General features: G+C 35.7%; 1 protein-coding gene across 3 annotated transcripts in view; it reads left to right on the top strand.

Moving 5' to 3' along the window:
- igsf9a (immunoglobulin superfamily, member 9a) overlaps positions 1-18,357 on the top strand; it is a 68,301-nt gene that overhangs the window by 2,510 nt on the left and 47,434 nt on the right. For all 3 annotated transcript variants that reach the window (XM_049468627.1, XM_022685316.2, XM_022685315.2), the window contains exons 2-3: positions 11,252-11,350; positions 12,025-12,219. In XM_049468627.1, the coding sequence (XP_049324584.1) occupies positions 11,293-11,350; positions 12,025-12,219 (253 nt within the window). In that variant the 5' untranslated portion in view covers positions 11,252-11,292. The remainder of the gene's footprint in view (positions 1-11,251; positions 11,351-12,024; positions 12,220-18,357) is intronic.

Genomic DNA, 18,357 nt, shown 5'->3' with positions numbered 1-18,357 from the left:
AATTCAGCTAACGTTACTATACCAGTCCTGTACTGCTCAAATCTCTCAGCGTAAGAAATAACAGATTGTTAAAATGCAGAAAAACTGGGTAAAACTAATATTTATAAAGCTTTATAAATTGTGCATAAATATACAGTATATGAGGCTGCTCAAACATTAGATCCAGCGTTTTTTGCTGACATTAACCCCCATTCCGTCATTACCAGCATACCACCATCTCAAGAGATTCACTTTCTTCAAGTATTTCAAGTTTTATAATCTTATCTACAGCAAATCTTCCAAACACATACAGTATATACTATAAACACTACCAACCAAAGTCTGGACACACCTTTTCTTTCCATTCAATGTGTGTTTTTTTCTTTCTTTTTATTATTTCTTGCATTAAAGCCATACAGGAACATATAGAAAATATTTTATAATGATAAATCAGAATATGTTAGAATTATACTTTAGATTCTTAGCACAACTATCTTTAAGGACAGATCTGCACACTCTTCGTATTTTAACCCCTAAATAGGCCAGGATTTTTGTGAATTTCCTTCCTTCTTACTCCTGACATTATAGCCTTAAATCTTGAAGATTTCTATTCAAGCATTACATAAAAAGCTGTCATGTTTGATAAGACACATTACTGTCAAAAGTCAAAAATATATAAAATATATTGAATAAAATCAATATATAATGAATAAAATCATAAAATTGTCTCTTTCCTGAACTTTCCTGCAGAATTTGGGTTTATTTCTGTTACTGAGGTTTTTTAAAAATATATATTTATATATATATATAAAGCAACGGTGTGATAATCACAGTATTGCAAAGTACCAAATCAAATTGTTAAAAGTAGCACAGGTGTGCAGTGCAGCCTAATTATTGTTTTTTGTGTTTTTATACTTAGACTATAAGCTCAATATAATATATATATATATATATATATATATATATATATATATATATATATATATATATATATATATATATATATATATGTTTTTTTCTATTCTTAAACCATGTTAAATTATATTAGATTAGAGGAAAGTCATACAGACATAATTCTTGTTCGCTTTGTTTTGTTCATGTTTTGTTCTTTTGGAGATCTGTTCTCAATAAATATTTTTCTGAACTCCTCAGTTTTATTCTAGTAATAGAAACATATAAAATGCAGTATTAAATGCAAAAAGAAGAATCTAATATTCCAATATAAAATCCAGTTAAATCCAATGAACTAATATATTTTACTGCTTTTTTATGTCCTTTGTTTTGAAAGCCTGTGTTTAACATTATTTTATAGTAAAATAAACTCTTAATCAATCAAAATTTGCAAAAATGATGATTATATTATTTTGCCCTGTTGGTCAAAGTAATGCCAAACTGCCATTTTTTTTTTCAGTGAAGTGGGCCGGGCTAAGCTACTGTTTCATTGGCTTCTAAACTTGCTCATTGGCTGGTTCATGCTCTATTCTAATGGACAACATTTAGTCTCAATTATTGGACCACATTGTTCAACACAACTTAAAAAAAAAAAACATGTTCATTGTAAAGGGTCTGGAAGAGTTAAATAATAATAGGTCTGCGCTTCTTCAGTGTTGCAATGTTAATTAACATCATTCTGAACAGATTTGGCTCATTCAAACTGCCTGAAAATGTTTTTAAAAAGCTCAATTTTAATGTTCAACTTACTAAACAAATGTGGGGTTTAAATCAGGCTCAGGTGCATAATTACAGTTTATGGGTTGGGTCAAGCTCAGGCAGAACGTGCACGGGCACGGGCTCGGGCCGGTGTTCTGTTGAGTTATGCTACCTTGTTAAACCGTGCTACCCTAGTAGTATATTTAACTTTAAAAATGCAAAAGAAGCACCATATTAGAGCATGTTCTCAGTGGAAGTCTATGTAAATCTTTGGAGAGCATAAATCACTGTATCATTGTGTATCATCAGTTGTGGCAGTGAGAGGTCATCAAACTATTGTATTTTTTAAACTAATTATTGTATTAATATTATTAATAGTTTTTATTTGCACGTCTGTGCAATGATAGTGAGTCTAATACTAAAAATTTTCTTCTGCTGATTTCTTTTGACCAGTAAAACCATAAAATATTATTTAACCCCTACAGAAAAATTATCTTTAATATATATTTATAGCCTACATAGAGATCACACAATAGCACTTTTCCTTTTTCAATGCCGCTACGATACTGAAATAAACTACTGAAATCTTTCATGGCAATTTTGAGTATCGTCGTATGATATGAAAACATTACCTACATTACAGACTACAGTATTGCCTCTGATTTGTTGAATAGAAAGAGTACATATAGAGTCTTTTCCTGTTTCGGCCATTGTTTTAGTGATGCCAACACATTTACATACAATATGAGGCACAAAACAGGTCAACCAATTAGACAAATGCTAAAAAAAAACTGAAAAAAATATTTATTATATGAAAAACACGATAAATAATTAATAACTGTATGGTAACAGATGGTGGTGACGTTAGAGTATAGCTTGTCCTCAAACTGAGTTAACGTAACATTTTAGGAACAGCCAGAACTGTGGATCTCCTTAACTGAACGGGCCTCACACCAAATAACAGATTATAGAAGGTCTGGCTGGGGCAGTCTGACTAAAAGGTGGATAAAAGTAAAAGTAGATTATGTCAATAGTGGGGTTTTTTTGTGGGTGTGTATTTGTATGTATGTGTATGTGTGTTTATGTATTAATACAGCTTAGTATATAGTATAGAATGTGGTTAATTATAGGGTTATTAAAAGATGTTAACAGTAATTGTTGGTGTTATAGGTGATGTGTTATAGGTGAATTGTAATTGAAAAGCTAAAAAAAAAAAAAAGCTTCATCTGGTTTAAAGTCCAGTCAGTACTGGGGGCTTTAGAGCACTCCCTCAAAAGCCAGGATGATTCCAGTGTGCTGGAACATCCTAAAGCAGCTTATATCAGTGTTTATTTCTCTCAGGGTTTGGGGTTTACTCTCAGGTCATGACTGATGGGCCGACTGATGACATTTGAGGAGTTATTTTGGTTCTAATAGACTCATCAATGATTGTGTAACTGACTATACAGCATCCAATAAAAGTGAGTAAACCCATTATACAACTAATGCAGCTAAAAAAATAGAATATCATCGAAAAGTTACTTTACTGTTTTAGTAATTCAGTTGAAAATGTTAAACTCATATATTATATAGATGTATTAAACACAGAGTAATCTATTTTAAGCGTTTATTTATTTTATTGTTGATTAATGATTAGTATGGCTTACAACCAATAAAAAAACAAAAATCGCAGAAAATTAGAATATTATATAAGACCAATTGGTACTTTTGATACGCAGTGTGGGCAGTGTGTCAAGTCCTGCTGGAAAATGAAATCTGCATCTCCATAAAAGTTGCACTGACTTGATAATAAAACACAGTGGATCAACACCAGCAGATGACATGTCTCTTCAAACCATAAGATGCAGATTTCATTTTCCAGCAGGACTTGGCACACTGCCCACACATCCAAAGGTACCAATTGGTCTTATATAATATTCCAACCTCAGATCTTCCTAAATACTGATCTTACTTTGTGTTTTCCATAAACCTGTCATATTAATATATTTAAAAGTATGTGTTTAACTATTTACTATAAATTAAATGACTAAGCAAACAACGAATCATAAATTGATGTGTTGTAACTGCTTATAAATGTTTTTTTTAAGCATTTACAACCTAATCAATAATAATTAATAAACTAATTTATAAACCATTTAAAAACCCTTTATAAGGGCAGTCTTATTTTAAAGTGGTACCGGAGTTTCACATTTTGAAATGAATTCAAGTCTTATATTAGCAGTTTTTTTAGCAATACAACACTTTTGACTGGTACTGTACAGTGGGAAGGTGTGTGTGTGTCCACGGCGAGCTACTCTGCTCATTTGAATCATGTAAATGTTAAGCTCCATGTAAGTTTAGGACAATTTATGCAAAATGTCCCTGAACTGCAGTAGTTTGTCTCAGTATACTGGGACACTCTGTGAGTAATGGTGAACAACCGGCCCTATTCTCCTTTTCTCCAGAGTTTATCAGCTCGCCTCTCATCATACTGACTCAGATACTGACTCACAGTACACACACACACACACACACCCTCATACAGCTCAGTCACTTCCTTAAAATGATAACAGAGATCTCTCAGAAGTTTATTACATACTTTTATTATGATCATTTATGTTTCAATTAATTCATTATTTTATGAATCCCAAACTTTCTCCACAGAATAATTTGATTATTGACCAATTTTAGAGACATCACACCCCTGACACCTAGACCATGTTTACACCTGGTCACATGTGATCAGAATCTGGATTATATCAGCACCAGGGCCCAATGGAGTGCCGTACAAATTGTATAAAAGTGCACCAGATGTTTTGCGGCTTTTATAGAAAACAATGGAATAGAGTGGAAGATTCCAAAGGAATGGCCAAGGGCAGGGAGTGTCCTTATACCAAAAGAGAAGGATTCTGTATATGTTATTATAAGATTATAATAATCTAAATGATAATTCAGTGCAAAATGTGTTTAGAACATAGTAGTCTGATTTGGCATCAGATCCAGAGAGCAAAGACAGAGAAAATGGACTTCTATGTGGTATTCTTAGATTGCATTTTGCATATGGATTGTATTTTGATTTACTTTGCATATTCTAAAAAATATACGCAGAAAACACATTCTGTTTAGATTTGTATTAAATGTGGACGAGATCCACTTTGCCACCTTCAGATATGGTTTGAATGATCCATTCATAAATCTAGCACAGTGGGCCCTATTTTAGCTATCTATAGGCGAGCCATCAACCGTGCACTGTGTAGCTTGATTTAGGGCATGTCAGTGTGTCTTTGCTATCGTAACGGTGGGAAAAGTAAGCTTAATTAATCATGGGTTTGTTTAATTTTGGGCTAACTGTAAAATAAACAAATCTGCGTGTTGCAAAAAATGTGAGAAAACAGGTTTTTTTTTATTGCAGACAAGTAAAATTCTATAATGCGATCTGATCACTAGAAGCACATGGTAATGCCGTGTGTAAACAGGCTCCTGCAGAAACAATCCTGATACTCAAATCACACCGTGTGATCAGGGGTAAATGAGTCTTTTCATACAACCTGAGGTGATGAGGGCTTCGATTTGTTTTAACAGAAGGTCTGGAGGTGGTTCTTTGAGGTTGAGACAGATTAGTTTGACCTCTCTTTCTCTGTTTATGTGTTTACATTAGTAATCTTCCAGCCGCTGGTGGAATTTGCATGTGGTTGTTTTGTCTGCAGGTATACAAAGGCCTTCTCTTCGCTACACTGATTTCCAATCAGTGAATCTCATCTATCTGATTGGAAATGTTGTGTTTTATCTCTTTAGTGTGTCAGTATTGCTCTCTCTCTTTTTTCTTTCTCTGGGGAAAATGGTGTGTGTCCCGTTGATTGTTCAAATCCATATCACATCTTGTTTAAATCTGTGTCGCAGAGAGTAGACAATAGGTAATCTCTGTGCGGTAATCTCTGTTCCGTGGGAAAGGTTTTATAAAGGTTTTATAGACGTTTCTTGTGGGCATCTGTCTGTAGCATCTGTTTGGGGCACCAAAGGGCAAATCTTCCCGGCACGGCAAAGAAGGTAACTGGGTTAGCATGACTGGCCTGTGGAAATCAATGGTTTGCCCATTTGGCTGATTAAATCTGTGGTGGCGTCAGCATTGAAGCTGGTTTTGAACCCGGTGGAGCTCATTGGCACCACATAAACCAGTCTCAGTCTCAGTTTCCCAATATTAAATGGTATTTTTGCGATAACAATACTCTTGGCGATATGACAAAACACTGAATAAAAAAAAATACTTCAATAATACATTAGTGTAACAAAATGAAAATTACTTAATATTATTGCATACAATATGGTATGATATGACACACCCCTAACTGAGATATTAAAAAAAAAAATACAAGAATTTTATCAGATTTGTAACAGTAGGAGTCAATGATCCAGAATGTCATGATACAAATAATAATAATAATGCATCTCCAAGTCAATCTCCATATATCGAGGATTAAAGTAAAATAAATTATCCTGGACAGATATAATCTGTCTCTAGTAGATATGTAATGGGAAATGAGAACAGTGTGAATTTTTCTTTTACTAAAAACAGAAAAAAGGAGTACCCTGATGTGATAATTAGTGGTAGGTGATATGATACCCTCAAATGATATTTGAGGGTACAATATATCATTTACAATATTTAAAAATGTTGTCGATATTATTGTGTACAATACAATATGGCACACCCCTAGTTGAGGTTCAGAATTGAAACTTTTTGGCCTGAAAGTGAACAAAATTAAATATTTTGTAAGTTATTGACTTATTGTACAATATTTGAAATTGAATTCGATAATTTTTGCTTAAGTTTTAAGTTAGTTGGTGTGTTGCAATGCTCATTGCTATCTTACACCCCCTCAACAGTCTATTTTCACACCTTGAGCCATGCTGTTAAAATAGCGTTTTTAGAGTTTAGGAATAAATCAGTTATTGGCACTGATGGGTGTGGTGGTCTGCTGGAAGTGAGGTGTGTTCAGGTACATTTCTGGTGTGTTTCTATATATTCTGGTGGTGGAAAACACAGGTACGCCACTGACTGATTAAAACCCTGACAACAGTCATCCCAGTCCAGTCCATTCCTATATGTGCACCCATTGCTCTGTTTAAACTTTTAACAATGAACAGAATAAAAAATAAAATATCATTGCTGTTCTCTTAAATGAGCTGCTGGTGTGTCTTTACAGTGTGAACGAGCAGCTCAGTTTCCTCTGCTGAAAGTCAGAGTTCACCTGCCTCTTAATAGGAATGACAACTAGCACACTGATTTGTTTATTTCACGTTACACCCAAAACACACCCATTATGATTAATTAAAAGAAATAGCTCATGTGTGTTTCGAGCTGCTCAAGGTGTACTTTTTGCTTGAAATGCTTGCATCTACATTTTTTGGAAACATTTATTGAAACATTTATTGAACAATAAACATTTTTATTATCTTAGCAGACAAACAAAAGGTTTAGCTACAGTTGCTAACAGCTGGAATAAAAATTAGTATGTAATGTTTCTGCTGGTCTCAGCTGGATTAGTGAAGTTTAGACACAATTTTGCCTGATTTTCTGAGCTGGATTACTCGCTGATAATTGTTGACAGACTGAATTCCCTGTGTGAGCTTAGGTTTCAGACATGAACATTACATACTGTAGATAGCTTTAGCTTTACGCTAAGTTTGACTTTTTTTTTTCTTTTGGCTCTATTTTGTGTCTTGGAATCCGGTAAAGTGTTGCCACAGCTAAAAACAACCCTAATTTCAGATTGAACACCGTGTTTAAATAATTTTATATTGTCTCTTAATGGGATGAACACTGAAAATACTTTTTTTTTGCCACTTTCAGTTGTCAGACTTTTCTCTGCATTCCTTGTTTACGGGTAGACAAAGACAGCTGCAGGTTGCCATAGATAAATCACCTCCAGACGACTTAGAGAAAGCATGCCAGTGTTTGCTTTGTCTTTTGCGTCCTTTCTTTTAATCCCCCCTCGTACTTAGCTGTTGTTTATTAGCCTGATTTATTGATTTAGCAGCCCGGTGTTTCTCACAGTGTTCCCCTTCATCTCCCAACAAAGACTTTCCAGACTGGAGACCAGGGATGCTTCAGAGGTCAGGTGACCTCATTCCAGACCCATAAAACACTGTTTTTAATAATTGACCTTTTCCCAAACAATAGTGCTGCAGGTCGGCTATTGCTAATTACATTCTTCAGTCATGCTGTTCATCAAGAAGCAGATTCTCTATTTACACCAACCTTTCGGCCAAACTGTGGAAATACAGTGTATACAGCTCTGGAAAAATAAAGAGAGCACTTCAGTTTCTGAATCAGTTTCTCTGATTTTGCTATTTATAGGTTTATGTTTGAGTAAAATGAACATAGTTGTTTTATTCTATAAACTACAGACACCATTTCCCAAATTCCAAATAAAAATATTGTAATTTAGAGCATTTATTTGTAGAAAATGAGAAAGATGCAATATCATATTCCTAAAATGTTAAGTTTAGTTTAGAAATCAATATTGGGTGGAATAACCCTGGTTTTTAATCACAGTTTTCATGCATCTTGGCATCATGTTCTCCTCCACCAGTCTTATACACTGCTTTTGGGCAACTTTATGCCTTCACTCCTGGTGCAAAAATTCAAGCAGTTCAGTTTGGTTTGATGGCTTGTGATCATCCATCTTCCTCTTGATTGTATTCCAGAGATTTTCAATTTGGTAAAATCAAAGAAACTCATTATTTATAAGTGGTATCCTATTTTCTTCGAGAGCTGTTTACATAAATTGGTGTCTTTAGTTGGTGGATCTAGTAGGAAGCCTTTCCTTGAGAGTAAAAACAGTTACTCCAACAAAAGCCCTTATATTATTTTAGAAGAAACAATGATTGAAGGAACAGATGCCCCAATACATTTTGTGTTAGTATAGTGTATAATACATTTACTAAACTTACTAAAACATCCAGTATTCATTTAAAGGTTTAAGGGTTTTAATCCTTTCGTTCATAGTAATTACTAAATAATACTAAATAATATATGGTGTATTTCGATATTAGGCCTTAAGATTAATAACTAAGCAATATATGGACTAAATATATGGAGTCAATACCATGGGTGCAGTCATGTTTTGGAGCTTCTGCAGATGTTTGAGATGCATGTTTAGTTATAAAGTGCTATTTATTACTATAACTTTAACACAGTAACACAGTGTAACCTTTGTTCCTGCAGGTTGTTTAGTAGGTTATAAGCTGATCTTGCTCAGAACTCATTCATCATCAAACAGACAGTGTTTGCTTGGTGCTTGTAGGACTTTGGCCTTCTATTATGTTGTAAAACTCATATAAGTCTACAGGAAGGTATCAGAGCAGACCCCTTATCATCAGAGCTACCAGTAAACTACTGTATTTACCTCAGGAATATCAGAAATGCTCTCATAGTGGAAGTTTATTATTGATTGTATTAGAAGGTACATTTTTTAATCGTTTTAAAGTCCCTGCCATGACTTTATACTACACTATTTATTTCACGTTCCATTAGTTTTTAGTTTTAATATGAACATTTTAGGAAAAAATGGGTTAATCAGTGTTTTTGGTGCCAATAGTTATGGTAAATTGCACTACAGAGAGATGGACTCTTGAGGGGGGATTCTGGTTAGTGTTCTGATACTCATTGTATTGGACAGAGTGATGGACTCTTGAGAGGGGTATATCTTGTTTGAGTATTATTACTCACTATATTGAGCTGAGCGATGGACTTTTGAGAGGGTTATCCAGTTAGAGTATTAATACTCACTGTACTGGGCTGAGTGATTGATTCTCGAGAGGGGTATTCAGTTAGAGTACTAATACTCACTGTACTGGACTGAGTGGTTGACTCTCAAGAGGAGTGTCTGGTTAGAGTACTGATACGCACTCTACTGGACTGAGTAATGCACTCTCAATAGCTGTATCCAGTTAGAGTACTGATACTGATATTTATTTTATTTTAATATAACGTGTCTGAGTATTTTAGGTAAAAATGGGCTCATCAGTGTTTCTGGTGCCAATAGTGATTGTTAATTGCACTATAGAGAGATGGACTCGAGAGGGGTATGTGGCTAGTGTTCTGATACTCACTGTACTGGGATGATTGATGAACTCTTGAGAGGGGAGTCGGATTAGAGTACTAATACTCACTGTACTGGACTGAGTGATGGACTCTTGAGAGGGGTATCCAGTTGGAGTACTCATACTCATTGTACTGGGCTGAGTGATGAACTCTCGAAAGCGGTATCTTTACTCTAATTAGAGTACTAATACTCACTGTTTTGGACTAAGTGTTTGACTCTCGAGAGTGATGGACTCTCGAGAGTGTATCTGGTTAGTGTCCTGATACTGTACTGGGCTGAGAGATTGGCTCTTAAAAGGGATATTTGTTTAGTGTTCTGATACTCACTGTACTGGGCTGAGTGATGGACTCTCAAAAGGGGAATCCAGTTAGAGTACTACTACTCACTGTACTGGACAGAGTGATGGACTCTTGAGAGGGGAATCTTGTTAGAGTTCTGATACTTTTTTATAATGGGCTGAGTGATGGACTCTCAAAAGGGATGATCCAGTTAGAATACTGATACTCACTGTAATAGACAGAGTAATGGACTCTTGAGAGGGGAATCTGGTTAGAGTACTCATACTCATTATAAAGAGCTGAGTGTTGGACTCTTAAGAGCGATTTCCAGGTATGGTACTGATACTCATTGTACTGGACTGCATGAAGATCAACACTGGCTGTTAGCAAGCCTCTGCAGCCTAGATTGGTCCATATCAGTGTCCATTTCAGGAGCTTTGTGGTTCTGGATAAGTGATGAAAGCACTTCGCATCATTAGCATCATGCGGTTCGACCAGGCTCAGGCTCAGGGATGTGTTTGGACAGCCGGCAGTAGCATTATCTCTGTGTTAAATTCATCCCTAACACAAGCCATGCTGTGCCAATGCTGTGCCTCCTGCTGCGTGACCTATACACGCCTACAAAACCATTACAGACATATACAGCATATGGCAAAACAAACAATTTCAGAAGAAAAGAGTTTGAATGAATGAATCCTTTATTTATAAGAAATCATACATATAGCTTTGAAATTAGATGCATTATGAAGCGTAATCAGTGCATGCACTTTGTTTTATTGCAAGTCTGCTTCTTTAGCTGGCTGAATAGAGCTGTTAACTGTTTTGCTGTGTTTTGTTTACACAGACTTTGGTGTTTACTACATCTGGTTTGACGGTTATTTACCAGTGAATCCAGCCAAAATAGGTCAAATGTGTTGATGTGCCAAGGTTTTCATGATTAGCATTGTTAGCATGATTGTTGGCATTGTTGATAACAAAGTATGATATTTTGCCCATCCAAACACTTTTAAATAAAACATTTAAATAAAATTCACATTTTTATTAGTCTTGTCACCGTTTATATGTTTTAATTTGTTTATCTTAATTATTATTTTGAATATTCTGCGTTTTAGCGAAATTTTAGGATGTTGAGCTGTCCAAGTGCCGAACATATTGAGCCAGGGAACTGATATTCTTTATATCTTCTTAATATTAACTTAATTTTTGGAGGAATGCTACAGAGCATTTGATCTAAATGGTGTTTTTTTTTTTTTGCAGGTATGGAGATATGAGAGTATGAGACTGTCTAAATATAAGCCATGGCACTGAAGGGACTTCTACCTGCACTCATACTTACTGCAGAGGTCTACCTACTAGGTAAGTAAATAGTTTATATATATATATATATATATATATATATATATATATATATATATATATATATATGTTCATTGTACTGGACTGAGTGATGAACTCTCGAGAGGAGCATCCAGTTAGTGTTCTGATACTCAATATACTGGGCTAAATGATGGACTCTTGAGAGGGGTATCTAGTTAGTGTTCTAATACTCATTGTAATGAGCTAAATAATGGACTCTTGAAAGGAGTATCTGGTTAGTGTTCTTATACTCACTGTACAGGGCTGATTGATTAACTCTTGAGAGGGATATCCAGTTAGAGTGCTCATACTCTACTCATAATAACAAATGTTAAATAATTATTGCTCACCTGATTTTGTTTTGACATTTTGATTTTTAATGTAGTAACTTTTATATATGCATGTTTTAGTTGTCATGTTCCTCCTCAGATTCTTAAATAAATTGCTCTTAACTTCACGTTGCATGCAAATATGTATGTTAAAATGGGTGTTTGAAGGCTATTTCTCAAAAATAAATTAGTTTAGTTTGTATTCTATAAAAGTCGGTCGCAAATCAATGACTATGAGAAAATGTGGGTCCTGGGCTGAGACCAGTTGAGAACCCCTGGTGTAGAAAATAGTACTTTATATTAATGTATTGAAGTCCTGCTGATCCTCTCTCTTGGCTGTGATAGGTGTGGCCGGTGGTCGAGGTCCGTCAGTGTTGGGGAAGCTGGGGGGTTCAGCTTTACTGAAGTGCAGTTTGGCTCCTCCAGCTGAAGGCTCTTCTGGATCTCTGCATGTGGTGGAATGGGTTCGGCAGGGCCACGACATCCCGGTCCTCATCAAATTTGGGTCGTACGCTCCTCGAGTACATCCCAACTATGAAGGTGAGTCTCTGCTCTTTATCTTTTGCAGATGTTCTAACTGGATTCAGCTCAATTCAGCTGAATATTTTTGCTTATCTGGTCATCTGGTCATATTTTCGACATCATAAAATATTCGCAGAATAATAATAATGGTTGGTATTATAATATCATAGCAAAAGCATGGATTGGATTCGCTAAAAAGGCCTGGATTCGCTAAAAATGTAATACATTTTGGCAATATTTTTTTTGTATGGTCCATTGTACAATTGGTGCTCAATTGACATTCAAATAACATTCAGCTCTATGTCTATTAAATGCAACCTAAACTCTGAGGTAAGGGAAAATGATTATCTGTTGAATGTAAACTTACACTCCGCGTGGTCTAACGGGGTAAGCACAGCCAGGAATTTGCGTGTTCGAATCCTGGTCATGCAGCTTGCCATCATCTGCCGGAGTAATTGTAATTAGGTAATATTGTATGCAGAAATTAAGTAAAAGTCACTAAAAGAAAAGATTGATTCAGCAAAAATAAATTAAGTAAAGTTTACTATAAGAAAGGATTGACTTAAGTTCAATTCACTTATTTACTCTGTGTAACTTTTAAGTCTTGAAACCGAGTTGAAGTTACTTAAATTTTTCTTGAAATTTACTTAAAAAAAAGCAAATGCAGAAAGTTGCGAAACTTTTTCATGTAAATTTTACTCATAATTTTTTCAGTCTACTCCTCACCTGAGCATCATTGCTGCTGCTGCTGCTATCAGGTTGTTTTATGCTTTCTCAGATGCTCTTCAGGGTCCAGCGGGACCTGCTCTCGTTTCTCGCATCTCATTGCATCATTCCCTATTGTCCGCGGCGGAGCTCCACCACAAAGGCCGTCTATGGGGAAGGGAGCTTCTCAATAGGCTGGATCTGCCTTATTCTTTCCAGCTGGCTTTAGAAAAGCCTACACAATGACTCTAACGTGGACGGGGTGGAATGGCGACCATGGTAACATGGACTGTTTCTGGCTTTAGTGTGATTCGACCCTGATCCTTAAGGTCTGGGTTTCCGGGATGCTGTTCACCTGTCAGTCACACTGTATAACCACATGATATAGAGATAGGTATGTGTGAATGTCAGCTGATTAGACAGGAAGTGGTATTAGAGTGGTACTTTAATCAATACTAATTAGTCTTTTAAATAGGAACCTTAAAATAACACAGAGTGACGATGAGTGCAGAGCATTTTTGAACTTTTTCAACTTTTTACTTCAGTTTAGTTTGGGGATTTAAGCACTGAAAGTATATATTTTTGGCTGAAACAAAAAAAATAATAATTTTGCCACTTTTTCAGCATTGGACAAATGAAATAGCAATTAAAAATATGTTTGGTTCATCTGGGCCAACTGTTGCGTGTTCCAACACCCCGGTTGCAGAGTATAATACGACAATAAGCCCAAACCATTTGTGCTAACACCCTCAGTGCTCTACACTAACTTTTTGCACTGGTTGCACCGGTGCACCTAACTTTTTTTCTTAGGTGCATCAGCACAAATGTTAGGTGCACCCAAATTTTCCACTGCATTGCCTTTGACACCGCAGTTTTACATGTTTACTTTTTTTTAACACTGTCCATCTAGGCAATATTGTCTTGTAAATAATTAGCTAACAATCAGGTCAGCATAAAGTTCTTTATTTGAATTCTAGAAAAAGGTAATATACGGGAAATGTGTTGGTGTTTAAAGTGCTTTACTGATCTTAAATTTAAGCTTAAATATCATAAATGAAATAAATGAAAAATATTTTCTTTATTTTCTTTATTGTTCTTGGTTTGCAAGTGTAAGTCTACAAGCTGATCTGGTGACTTTTATTATGACATAGCGGATAGTGGATTAGCTGCAATGGCTAATGGCTAACCGGCTAACAGTGTTTCTTAGCTGAATTAATCTTTTTTAGTGCTAGTTAGTGCTTAATACTGTAATGCATCTAATGTCTTCAGAAAAAAAAAACATTATAAATTAATATTAAATGCTTGTGTAATAAAGCTTTTGAAAAATATGTCTTTTAAATACTTAAACAATGAGTATTTTAGGCCCATTTATAGTGTTTATGGAACAATGTAAAAAGGAAGCCACGTTAAAGTTGTTTGCATATGTCTTTTTAAGGTCTATTGTTTATATTCTTCAGCTGATTTTTGATAATGCAGTCTGATTTCTTTATATATTGTGTATATATTTTGTGGGAAAAAGTAAACCCAATATTAATCAAAGCCTTCCTTTATAGCCTCAGTGGTTTATATTGTATATGTACACCTAACAGTAAAGTAAGCCACAAACATATATAAAAGCCCAGTCAAGCAACAACAAAATATATAATGAAAACAAATAAATAAGATAAAATAAAAAATAACAGGATATACTGTGAAACAGGATATAGGTTACTTGAGTTAGTTTCCTATTACCTTCACAACACCGGATTGCAGCTGACTGCCCAATGCTAGCTAGGCTAACAGACTGCAGATTTTATTGAAGATGGCTAATGGATAACTAGCGATGCTAAATTTATTTCCGAGCTAAATTAATCACTGTTTTCTAAATTAATTATGTTGAAAACACGCCTTGGTCAGATTCTGACTGATGTTGAAATATAATTATATCACAGTGGGGTTCTGCCCTTCACTTGCTCTGATTGGTTTATACAGGGATGTGAGCCTTTAACCACATAAAGACGACAAATAAAGTTTCCACTATTGAGAAATTAGGTCGCACTCTAGTGCCCTCACCCAGGTTGCCAAGTAAAATGCGACAAACCAAAAAATAATAAAAAACTATATATTTTCCACCTTTTTACCATTGGACAATTGAAATTACAAAAAAAAAATATTATGTAAGGTTTTATTTGATTAAATCAAATAAACCGATTGCTTTCCAGTTCAGCCAAAGCTTGCAGGATTAAACAGCCAAATCTAGATCTATAAATATAGTATGCATAATATTTACAGTAATATATACAGTAGTATATATGTATTGAAGGTGGTTATCTCCAATCACACCCGGTGTGATTGGAGATAACCACCTTCAGTATAATTATGTGAGTATGTCCAGGTATTTGGTGCAGGGCTGTGTCTGCAGTGTAGTGTGTAATATCTCGCACTACACTACACTAACACACAATCCATCAACTAATTACTGAGCTGTCAGCAGCTGAATGAGTTCTGTTGGGTCGGGGGAAACACTCGAGTGGGCCGCCGGACCCTCCGGCTGCTCTGAAGTAACAGATGTTGGTAGCAGCCTGTGATTAACAGACCACCGTCATGCAGAGTGCCCTCCTGTCTCTTTTGTTATTTAATTGAAGTGTTTTTAAGGGTTTTGCTTTGTAAAAGACACTATTGTTTAGGTTTGTTGTGCTTGAAAGCTGCCTTGGTGATGCTTTAATTGATTTTAAAGTAACATTATGTAGCAATTTAGCTTAAAAGCCCATATCAGTTTCAGAAATTACTTTTTAACTATTCTATGCAGTGTTATGATGAATTTTCTCAGAGCTGCCTGAGAAAAAATATCATTTGTATGGAGAAAAAGTATATTTTGTCTATAGTTTAATCATTTTAGTTCTAAGATGAGCAGGACTGAATTGTGTGATATCAAATAAGACAAAATAGCTAGCAAAAGGTAGAAAAACCCAACTCACAATACCCCGGATGCAGAGTATAATACTATATAATAATATAGTATAAAATACTATAAAATAATAAATCGGCCCAATATGCATATGACAATAGCATATGACATATGTGGCAGCACCCCGGTGGCAGAGTGTTATATCACTATCAGCCCAATCTGCATATGACAGTACTTCAGTTGCAGAGTATAGTACAACAATCGGCCCAATTCACATGTGAAAAAACCCTGGTTGCAGAGTATAATATGCAAATCGACCCAATCTGCGTATGACCATACCCCGGTTGCAGAGTATAATATGACAACCTGCCCAATATGCATGTGACAACACCCCGCTTGCAGAGTGTAGTATGACAATCATCCCAATCTGCATATTAGAGTATAATACAACCATCAACCATGTGATAATTCCCCGGTTGCCAAGTATAATAATACAGTCTGCAAATGCAACAATCAGCTTTAATTCTATTTGTTTAGCTAACCTGTTTGCCTAGCACAGAGTGCGTAGATAAAACCCAGCGATGCCTCAAATATTGTGTCAAACAACATACATTTTCTGATCATAATACATTTGTTTAAGATAATATTTCAATCTATATATAATGGGGATCATTCCTTAGTTTAATATAAGTTTAAAACATTATCCCCTAGACAGCTGCTGGGGTATAATAGGTGGTTTCTATGATGTTGCTATAGGAGATTTGGCTGCTAGATGCATGCTAAAATATTTGATGGTTGGCAAGGGTGTTATTTGGGTGTTGCTGGGTGGCTTCTGTGGTGTCCCAGGTGGTTTCTGTGGTATCTCATGTTTGGATGCATGTTAAACCTTTGTATCACATTCATTGTGTTCAAAATTGTAATTTTGCAGATATCTCAAAAATTAAGGGGTAAATTAACAAAATTGGCAAAAACTGCTAATAATAGGATGACTGTTTATTTTCTTTTTCTGCTTTTGTGCTAAACTGAAGGTAGAAACTGCTCTGGAGTTTCATTCACACTGGATAACCTACATTTAACATTCCTCCAATAGGAAACTGAACACTTTCTCTCTGTAGAACAAGAGCAGAACTAATATGAGGGAATGTCTGGGAGGATTTAGCGTCTCCTGTAACAGCAGGACGCTATTCTGTTTAAACAACAAAAGCTCTGAGGGACTTTTCGCTCAGGTGCGGGTTCTCCTTCAGCAGTGGTAACAGGAGGGATTGGTGAGGTGAGGGCAGTGCTGGATGTGGGGGGGTGGGGTGTGAATTTCACCTCCTCAGGCTTTACCTCGGCTCAGGTGTCGGCTCACACACTCATACTATAACATTACTCACGCTTGCTCGGCATTGTTGTAGTTTGCGGTGACGCTTATGTTATAACTGTGAGGTCTGTTTGGATAACAGCGTCTCACAGGATTACAAACTTATGCAACATTCCCCTTCTACTAGCTAGTTTTCTTTAATTATATGGGCTAGCATTGTCTATCTATCCATCCATCCATCTATCTATTAATTTATCAAAAATGCTGACGGTGTGGTTCCGAGTTCGAATCGCAGGTCAGGCTGGTTCTCCATCAGCAGCTGGAGTCCGAGCGAGCAGAATTGACCATGGTCTCTCTGGGTGCTCTCTCTTACCTCATCACTCAGTCTTCACATATATTGGAGGAAACATGCTAAATCTTAGCAAGTGAAATTATTTAATTTTATTTAAAGTCTTTTTAAGTGTAAGATTGTTTTACTGATTTTATAAATAATGATTTTATTCAGTCTTACTTAGTCTTTTAACCTTGTTTTAAGTCATTTGAAATCAAAATAATCACAAAATGTCAGCAATCAAGTCATTTTGATTATTGTGTACAAATTTAAGCCAGAAAATAAGGGATTTTTGTTTGACTTTAGTATTACTTCTCTTATATTTTGAGACTTTGTGATTGCTCATTTTGAGAAATCTTATTAAGAAAAAAATTGCTAACCCCATTTGCTTAATTTAGGCATTTACGTCTCAACATATTACATATATTCGTACATCTTACATATATTGGGTCTAGTTTTTGCCAATGGATAACAGACGCCTGTGCTGTGATCCACCTACTGTACTTAGAGAGAACAGCATGACATCATGCTCTCTCAGACTCCGGCTGCTGATGCTAAAGCAGCCTTTCGATCATTTTTTCACACATTTTTTACAAAGTGGAGACATTCTGCTTAACAGAACTGTATTGCCCCCGTCCCAACATTTTTAAAGTATATATTCTATACTTCTATCTATTGTGGGTTGCCAGGTAGCCACTAAGAAAAAAATCTGTTAAACAAATGTAGAAGGCGAGATGAGGTAAGCGATGAAGGACACCTGACGCAGTGTTTTTACTGAACCCATCACTCAACACACACACACACACCATAGTCACCATAACACACACGTATCAGTACAGAGGCTCAGTCAGGCAGTGCAGAAAGGAGTAAAGCCTGTGTTTAGTACACACTCTGAATGGGGGCATCAAACAAAACAGAGCTGGGTATCTG

This window comes from Astyanax mexicanus, chromosome 20, assembly GCF_023375975.1.
Source record: "Astyanax mexicanus isolate ESR-SI-001 chromosome 20, AstMex3_surface, whole genome shotgun sequence".
Taxonomy (NCBI): domain Eukaryota; kingdom Metazoa; phylum Chordata; class Actinopteri; order Characiformes; family Acestrorhamphidae; genus Astyanax; species Astyanax mexicanus.
Note: the sequence above shows the minus strand (reverse complement) of the source record. Positions and strands in the feature narration are given on the sequence as shown.